This window comes from Gekko japonicus, unplaced genomic scaffold (assembly GCF_001447785.1).
Source record: "Gekko japonicus isolate JY-2015 unplaced genomic scaffold, Gekko_japonicus_V1.1 scaffold1635, whole genome shotgun sequence".
Taxonomy (NCBI): Eukaryota; Metazoa; Chordata; class Lepidosauria; order Squamata; family Gekkonidae; genus Gekko; species Gekko japonicus.
The window spans coordinates 147544-157505 of record NW_015168098.1 but is presented as its reverse complement, the minus strand read 5'-3'; the positions used below and the strand labels follow the sequence as shown (position 1 = coordinate 157505).

General features: G+C 43.6%; 1 protein-coding gene across 1 annotated transcript; it reads right to left on the bottom strand.

Annotated features, from left to right (window-relative positions):
- Nucleotides 1-2888: 2888 nt before the first annotated feature.
- On the bottom strand, nt 2889-3857 carry LOC107113438 (olfactory receptor 6M1-like). Its single transcript, XM_015414768.1, has one exon. It carries the CDS (start codon nt 3855-3857, stop codon nt 2889-2891), a length of 969 nt encoding a protein of 322 aa, XP_015270254.1.
- Between the last annotated feature and the right edge of the window lie 6105 nt (nt 3858-9962).

The window sequence follows — 9962 nt, the reverse complement described above, 5'->3', positions numbered from 1 at the left end:
TCATCCTGAGAGGAAGGTTGAGCAGACTGAGGCGAGGTCCACTTGAGACAGTGAGCTAGGGACAGTACGTTTAGATGTGTTAGGGCATTTGATCTCTTTTGTTTTCACACATTACTGACAGGGCTATTTTTGGGCAGGAACGCACAGGAATGGAGTTCCGGCTGGCTCCCAAGTTGGCCACGCCCAGCAGGAACTCATTAGCATAATAGGCCACACCCAACAGCAGAAACTCATTAGGATTGGCTACATTAGGAGTGTGTGGCCCAATATGCTGTCAGGGGTGTGGCCCAATATGCTAATGAGTTCCTGTTGCTGGGTGTGGCCTATTATGCTAATGAGTTCCTGCTGGGCTTTTTCTACAAAAAGAGCCCTGATTTACTGATATTGTTCTTGCACCTTGTTTGTTTCCCATATTAGGCTGACCTCCTGTAAATATAAACCTTCTCCTTGTTGTTTACTCTACCTGGTCCTCACACCTATTATTCAGCCAAATAAGGGAGGTCTGAAGGTCTTGAGAGGGTGCTCTGGGCCTTCTCAAGGGATCCTAAAACCAGAGCGGTGGCAGCGTCAGGTGACACCCCACCTGAGCCATGACAGCCTCCGATAGAGGTCTTTCATATCACCTAATAATGCAAAACTTTTAACTGGAGATGGTGGGGACTGAATCCAGCACCGTATGAACACACACACACAAAAGGTGCTCTGACTCTGAGCCACTCTAAAAATGGTTCAGGAACATCAATTGATATAGAAAACAGCATGCAGGACAAACTAAGTGCTGCCACTGACCTTTGAAGCCCTAAGTGGCCCAGAACCGGGGCAGGATACCCGAGGAGACTGACAGAGCCCATGTGTACCTGCCCACCTTTTGGCCTCCTAGGAATGCCAGTCTTAAATGAGGAGAGGCTGGTGAGCATGTAGGAAAGGGCCCTACCAGGCAAAGTCCCCAAAGGGTGGATTCCTGCTCTCAGAGGCCTGATTAGCCCCCTCATCGATGGCCTTAAAGACCATCCTCTTCCAGAAGACTTTTGAACAAGTTGGTCCTGATAGATTGGTCTCATTCCAGGCTTTGATATTATGGCTTCTATTATTTTCTGTTTCTACTGCAGGTTCTACAATACATTACAGCTGGTATGATTTTTGAAAATCTTCTTTGATAATTGTGAGACGTCACCAGGGGATATGAACTATTGAGAGACAGTTTTTGTCCCACATCTTTGTTCAGAAGAAGATCTTCCTTTGAAACGGCAAGACATTCCGGAGATCACCGCCAATATATATTTTTCTATGATTATATATATTATTTTTGTTCACTTTTCTATGATTCTTTAAAGACATATATTAAGCGTCACTTTCTCACAGTTTTTCTTGTTCTCCATATTATCTCATTACTGTGCCAATCTATTGTTATTAGAAAATCATGGAGGACATGACACAGGCTTCATACATATATCCATTTCTTGTCATCACCCCCATGAGTACAGAAGCATCCACATGGCCAATTGAATGTCCACATGAGAACTTTTGATGCATTATCCTACACTACCAGCCATCATTTTTGGAGATTAAAAAACAAACAAACCCTGTTAGTTATGCACTATGTTCCTTATAATGATCTTATTGGCATGCTTTATTAGTCCATCTATATTTCATTTTTTCCTAGTTCCCAGATTTTTTTAAAAAATTAGATTTTTTTTTACAGGCTAGCCTGATCTCATCAGATCTCAGAAGATAAGCAGGGTCAGCCCCAGCTAGGATTTGGATTGGAGACCTCCAGGGAATACCAGGGTTGTGATGCAGAGGCAGGTCATGGCAAACCACCTCTGAAGGTCTCTTGCCTTGAAAGCCCTACGAGGTCGCCATAAGTCAGCTGTGACTCGACGGCACTTTCCAACACCAGCTGATAAAAGCTGGGAACCTGGAGGAACTACCAAAAAAGAAGATGATCCCCAGTGAAAGACAGCCCTCCTAAAACAAGGTTACACACACACACACACACAAACACAATCTTATGTACATGTAGCTTGTATGTGCATTTAAAACAACCCTCTATTTTTCTTGATGATGGGGGGAAACCAACCAACATATCAATGAACCAACCAACCAACCCTAGTCTTCCTTTCAGTTAAATAAGGTAATGGATCATGGTACTAGAGACCCAGTTTGGTATAGTGGTTAGGAATATGGACTCTAATCTGGGAGAACCAGGTTTGATTCTCCACTCCTCCACACGCAGCTTCTGGGTGATACTGGGCCATGTCAATGCCAGTAAAGGTAACTGAACTAAGTGAGTCGTCTCAGAGCTGTTCTCTCAAGAGCAGTCCCTGAAAGAGCTCTCTCAACCCCACCTACCTCACAGGGTGTCTGTTATGGGGAGAGGAAGGGAAGGAGACTGTAAGCTGCTCTACATAAAGGGTGGGGTATAAATCCACTCTCTTCTTCTTCTTCTTCTTCAATAGATCATTAAAATGTCATTACACTACTTCGTAATTTCAATTACTGATTAATACACACAAACCTTAAACTTCCTCCAGGGAGGAAAATGGTGCAAATGTGGACAGGACCTTTGTAAAAATGCAGTTCCCCATTCAGACAGCTAGCTAATGAGCTTGGTCTATGTTCCTTCTGGTAAGATCACACCAAACTAGATTTGAGAGTGGACATATCAAACACTTGGGAAAACGTAAAAAGTTGAATGATCCAAGGTTGATGTGGATACCCGACCCCCACAACTCCTCTGTAGTTTGGAAACAAATGCAGATAAAACCCTCCATGTGGACGCATCCCTAACCCAACACCTATGTGCTGGAGCTCCCTTTTCTCTTTCGAGTGATGGTCATTGTCATACTTCTCCTCCCACTGAAAGAGATGTCACCAGCACCCAGAAGTTAACCAGAGTTTTTCTTCAGCTGCCTCTTGGTGGCTGAGAGTCGAGACACAGCATCCTTTAGCACCTCTTTGACTTGCTGGTTCCTTAGGGTATAGATGAAGGGATTCAGCAAGTGGGTGATGACACAGGTCTGGAGGGTCACTGCTTTCTTGAGGCCAAAGGAAAACCCTTTGTTGGGCACTATGTACATGAAAATGGCACTCCCGTAGAAGACAGAGGCCACCGTGATGTGGGAGGCACAAGTGGAGAAGGTTTTCTTCCGGCCTGTGCTGGACGAGATGCGGAGGATTGTGGTGATGATGTAGATGTAGGAGACCACTGTCAACATCAGAGAGCTCAACAGCACAACAGTAGACAGAGAAAACTCTATCATCTCCAGGAGGGAAGTGTCAGCACAAGAGAGCCTGATCAGGGGCTCAATGTCACAGAAGAAATGGTCGATAATATTGGGACCACAGAAAGGCAGCATAGAGATTATGATGATAGGAGAAAGGACAGAAAGGAATCCCCCGACCCAAGACACAAGCAGCAACTGGGTTGTCAAGCGTACATTCATAATGGTGGAATAGCGAAGTGGATTGCAGATTGCAACATACCGGTCCAAGGACATGACAGCCAAGAGGATGAATTCAGTGGTGCCAAGAAAGAAGTAGAAGTAACACTGAGAGATGCAGCCGGACACGGAGATGGTCTTCTTCGTGGATAAGAAGTCCCTCATCATCTTGGGAGCAATGGCTGTGGCCACCATGGCATCCAGGAAGGAGAGGTTGCACAGGAAGAAATACATGGGACTGTGAAGTCGATGGTCTACCCAAGTGGCTGTAATGATGACCACATTTCCCATGACGGTAAGCAGGTAGACAACAAGCAGCACTGCAAAGAAGACGATTTCCACCTGCCAGACGACAGCGAATCCTAGCAAAATAAATTCATTGACTTTGCTGATGGTTTCGTTTGCCTCAAACATTTGGAAAGCTTCTGAAAAAAAAAATGACTGTCAGGGGGTGCCGAAGACAACAAAGAAGCACAGTTTGTAGTGCAATCATTAGAGACGTTAACTGGATTATATAGGACAGATGATACTTTGACAGGTATCTACATAAATACTGAGATTTATTTGCAAGGAAAAGCCAGAAAAGACAAAAATCGATTGAGAGAGAGAATGCACAATACCATGCCAGTTAAACAATTAAACAGGATGGTATACGCCATTCTCTGCTCCATTTTGTGCTCACAACCACGTGAGGAAGGTCAGGTAGAGAGAAAATCAGCCCTCCCATAGATGGTCAAGGCTAACCCAATCTGGTCAGAGCTCATAAGAACATAAGAGAAGCCAATGTTGGATCAGGCCAGTGGCCCATTCAGCCCAACCCTCTGTTACACAGTGGCCAAAAACACCAGGTGCCATCAGGAGGTCCACCAGTGGTGCCAGGACACTAGAAGCCCTCCCACTGTTCCTCCACCCCGCACCAAGAATGCAGAGCATCACTTGCCCTAGACCAAGAGTTCCTATCTATACCTTGTGGCTAACAGCCACTGAGGGACCTCTGCTCCATATGTTTATCCAATTCCCTCTTGAAGCTGTCCGTGCTTGTAGCCGCAACTACCTCTTGTGACAGTGAAGCTAAGCAAAGTTGGCCTTGGTTAGTACTTCGATGGGAGACCACCAGGGAGGTCCACAGTCTCTATGAAGTGGTGGGCAATAGTATACCACCTCTGTTTTTCTCTCGTCTTGAAAACCCTAATAAACCCCGCCAATACCGGAGCCAATGGAAAAAGAAGACCAACACCAACCACCACCAAAGGGGTGCTGGTAGGTTCCCCCACCCCAAAATGTGTGTGGCCCTAGTTAGGAATAAAAATGGTGACTAGCACCGACCTGTAAGCCGCTCAGAGACCCCCTAGACAAGGGGGTTTGGGCGGGATATAAAGTCGAATGTAAATAAATAAATAAATAATACTTGACAACCCTTTCAACCACCAACAGTCTTGGATCCGATGGCTGTTGTTAAATCTGAACTTACACTGAAATAATTAAAATGGAAGCCACAATGCCAAGTGTCGATGTGGGCTGCTCTACACTGTAATGAGAGAATGTGGCATGAGTCCTGTCTTGAGGAGATAGTAACCCATCCTCTATAAGGCAAAGCCTTCCCTCTGGTTGGTAACATTTTTGAATGGCAAAGAGAAACTAGGCCGAATATGAGCTGCGCCTACCACAGCTCCCTCCTACCTGGTAAGTTTTTATCCCAGCCTCCCTCCAAGAGGCTGAGGACAGCATCCAAGGTTCTCCCATCCTCTGATTTATCCTCGCAACAACACTGTGTGGTAGATAGATTAGGCTGAGAGAGGGTGGCTGGACCAAAGTTAGAACGCTGAGCCTGTTGTGGGAGTACATCAATGCCGAAGAATCAAAATCTGGAGGCAGCTGCATCCCATCATTAATGTACCTTATTACCTGCCAAAATTGATTCCATTTGTAGAAAGATCATCAGCTTTGAAGAATTGCTAGCTCTTGAGAAAGAGAACTTCGAAACAGGTTTTATCGATAGCTTGTTAGGTGTGGATCCTTACTTGCTACAAGCGTCATCACCCTGATGAAGTCGGGAGGAAATTGGGAATGTCAGATTTTTCAAGCCTTTGGAATGGACATCTTAGAAACTTGATTTTGACTTCTGATTTATATGTAGTTGTGTATGTATCCTTACTATTAATCTATACTTACTTTTATATTTGGGATAAAGCACACTTATAACCTATATAACAATATGAGTTTATCTTTTTACATATTTTTGCATGATATAACTTTAAGTGGACCAAAGTTATGATTGATTTGAACCTAGATCTCCTGTATCCTAACCTGACACTCTAATCGCCATACCACATGGGCTGTCAACACACACACACACACAAAAGAAAAGAACCCCCCCCCCCCGGTACTATCATTAGAAATGCTTTTGGAGGATGTTACACAATCTTTCATGACTTTCATGGCTTAGAAAATGTACAGTATAACAACTCCCAAGATATAAACATAACTAAAGCTACAACATGGGTGTACATGCCAACAAGGCACAACCAACTTATGATGACCCCATCAAGTGGCTTTCAGTTCAAGTGTGAAGCAGAAATGGTTTACCATTGCCTTCCTCTGCAGAGTCTGTGGGCAGCCATCCCCTATGCAAGTACCAACACTACTTAGCTTCTGAGATCTGATAAGATTGGACTATACTGTACCATTCCACATGCCAAAACTAAAATACAATTTACAAAAGCAAACCAACAAACAATAAATCCATTTGATGGAGAAAACGATGGTGGATGGAATGCCATCATTGCTGAAATGGCAAGTTAATTACAATTTGCCTCTTGACGTAGTCCATTGAAGCTACTGAAAACAGCCCAGGTGCTTAAGCTGACAATAATTTGGGGGCAAGAAAATCCTCTCCATGTTGGTCACCAACCTGACAAGGGATGGGAGTTTCCAAAGATTTCCTGTTCTAGGTCTTAGGGAACAGGAAGATTGATATTGGTGTTAAAACTCTTTCCGGTATCATATAAAGATCCTAATTGCTATTACAAGTAGTAACAGATCTAGCACTCAGCCCAAAACTGAAGATCTGTGTTCTTCTGATGAAGCATGCTGATTCAGAGTGCAGCTTTCCGATTGACTTTCTCACTGTTCTGGTGAGGTATGAAGTGTTATCTTTGGAGGGTTCAGAGAAGATCTTGCTGTTCTTTCTTCTTCTTGATACCCAAAGTGTAACTTCTGATATCTCTTTTGTGCTCATAACTACTAATTCCCATCAGGGTTCCCCCCCCCCCATTGTGTTTCATGGAGAGCTTCCCAAAGGAGCAAGAACCACAAACAAGCCAAAGTTCGAACACAAGATGCTTGGGATTCAATTTCTGGTAAGCATTGCTCAAAAATTTTCTCTTCGGCTTCTCCTCTGATCAGACCTCCCCCCCCCCACCAATGCCAATCATGTCATGTTCCTGGTAGTCATAGTGACTACCACCCAACACATTGTACAAAAAAAGAACACTTTTTCAAAATGCATTACCTGGCAGGATCATATCAACAGGACCAGCTAATCCATTGCTTAAATGCCCCCATCCCAGGAAACCCACTGTGAAGGAGAGGACAATCCCAGGGTATTTGCCCTCTAAATAAGCACTTCAAAAGCCCTACAACCATTACATGGTTGCTAAGGCCTGTCTCTGTGTGTAGTTGTTTCCTAGCACTGATATTAAGAGTGATCCATTTCATTGTTATGGCAAGTAGTCATTGATGGGCCTCTCCTCCATTAAATTGCCTGTTCTACTTTGGAAGCCTCCTAAGCTACTGGCCATCATTACACCCAACGACAGGAGATTCCAGAACTAATTCATTCTCTGGAAATATTTTATCCATGTGTTCGCAAGTTTACCTAATAAAACAGAGAAAAGCATCAATATTTCATGTAGATTTGTAAGATGAAATTAGATCTTGTACAGTTTTACTGAAATGAACTTTGTCTCCCAGATACTGAGATCTAATTTTCCTGCTTTTGTCTTTGGTGAATTGAAATGGAATCCAATCCAACAACGGAATCCAATCCTAGTGTTCTAATTCCTAATCACAGACAAACACAGATAGACACACAGAGAGAAAAAATTCAGAATGAGCCAAAATAATTTCCTTTTAATTCTCCTTCCCCCTTATCCCAACTCATCTCTTTGCCACACCCCTTCCTTTTAACTCTTGTGTGTGTGTGTGTTTGCCTGTGTGTGTGAGAGACCAAGTCTTAAAGTAAATAGAAGAGCAAGGCAATCTCAATGTAAATTGTGCTTGCCAGAAGAATCCCCCCTCCTTCTGAAGAAGAAGTGTGCATGCACACAGAAGCTTATACCTTGAATAAAACTTTGTTTGTTTTAAAGGTGTCATGGGACTTTGACTTTGTTCTCTCTCACACACGGGTGCTCTCTCTTGCTCTTTCCCTTCCCTTCCCTTCCTCCCCAAAGGAGGAGAAGAGGGAGGAGACCTCAGCCGATGGACAAAAGGGAGGCTGGCCTTTGTCTCTCTCCTGTGTGACTGAGCGAGCTAGGTGAACGCAAGCAGTGACACAGCAGTAGCCCTGGAGAAGGAAGCAGGAGAGAATTTCATCACCCTGTGCTGAGTCAAAAAATCTGTGTGCTAATGGCTAAAAAAATAGTGCACCGGCACATGCTAATGCAGTTTAGCAGGAACACTGATTCCAGATTGCAATTCTGTTGGATAAAATGGTTGTTTTGGAGGGCATTGTACGCCACTGAGATCCTTCCCCCTCTCCAAAACCCTCCCCTCCACAAGTTACATCCCCAGAGCTCCATGTATTTCCCAACAAAGATTTGGCAACTCTAGTTACACAGGTAGAGCTAGGAGCTAACTATCTTCTGGCCAAGGCAGTATGCAGCCTTTTACTTTTATGTAAGGTTCCCATTTACCTGTTTATGGCAGGAGACCTCCAGGAAATCACAGCCTCTTCCCACTGATGCTCAGATGATCAGCAGGGAAAAACTGGAGCCAAAATCTTTGTGGGGATGCAATTGTCCAGGTCTACCTGATCCTCCAGTAGTTGTAGTTGTGGAAAATTCTTTTCCTGGATTGTAGGCAGGCAATAACAAGCCCAGATTTACAGCGGTCCCACTCACTTTGTGCAAAGTTCAGCAGACACCCAGGGAGGCAATAGTGGAGATGGTGGCCATGGACTGATCCAAGGGTTTCTTGTGTGCTAAACCACTGCTGCTTCTGCTGAGCTACAGATGACTTTATACTTCTCTTTATTTACTGAAAATAATTTTCCAGCCATGAAGTTCCAGTAACAAAAAGCCTGTGACAGCTCTTATGACACAATCTGTGAAAAGCATACAACTTCAAAAAAAAAATCAGAGCCAAGACAAAATATGAAAGCACAAAGGGAAATACATTGTCTTTATTAAAAATGGCAGTAATAATAATAATAATAATAATAACAATAATAATAACAATAATAATAATAATAATAATAATAATAATAATATACTTTATTGTCATTGTACATAGTACAACAAAATTAAAGGTGCAATCATTTGGTGATCTACAACCATACTCATACACTCACACAACCATTCACAACCATCCCATAACTCCCTTAAGGTTCACATTGCAACTTAAACCACCAATGTCACCCAAATTCCAATTTCATACTGCATTTAAAGCAATAATAGCTCTCGAAAAAAACCTATTTTTAATCTGTTTGTCCTTGTTTTAATTGTCTTATATCTTCTACCCGAAGGCAGCAGTTCAAACAGGGAGTGTTTATACCTTTACTTTCGAAATGTCAGACAGTTGCTCAAGGCAGATAAAACAGTGTCAATCATAATAAAAAACTGCTTGAAAAAATGTTACTACATTACAAATGTACAGGTTCCAAAATATAAAACATGTTTTGTGCCTGTCTTTTTTGTCTATGTACTTGGCCTGAAAGTAACTTGGGGGCAGGGCAATGGTGTGGGGAAACAGTTATTTCCCCTTCACTATCACCCCTGCTTCAGCTGCTGTTCTGAGTCTAAACTCCAACACCCAATACAAGTTCTGTCAAGTAGAAGAGAGAGTAGTCCAGCTTAAAACCATGTTTATTCTAGATAGGGTTGCCAGTTTCCTCCTAGCATCCAGCAGAGGATGTGGGGGGACTTACCGGGAGCAGGAGGGAGGCCCAGCCAATGTTGCAGCAATGTGTCTACATCACTTCCAATGTGACCTGGAAGTGATGTCATCATGCAGCAATGTCAGGGTGACACTCTGGTGTTTGGGCAAAATCTCTATGGTAAATTTGGCTTCTACCATAGAGGTTTTTGCCCAAATACCAGAGCATCACCCCAACATCGTCCATTTGATGATGTGGCTTCAGGGTCATGTCGGAAGTGACATAGACCCATCACTGCACCTTCGACTGGGCCTCGCTTTTCCCCCCCGGGGCCTGGAGGCGGGGGACACCTGTCTCCACCAGGCGGTCTGGCAACCCTACTTCTAGAAGAGCTGGAACTCCAGGTTGCGAACATAAAATCATGA

What these genes read in the sequence shown, in the direction of transcription:
- LOC107113438 (XM_015414768.1), bottom strand. Translation starts at nt 3,857, where the DNA reads ATGTTTGAGGCAAACGAAACCATCAGCAAAGTCAATGAATTTATTTTG.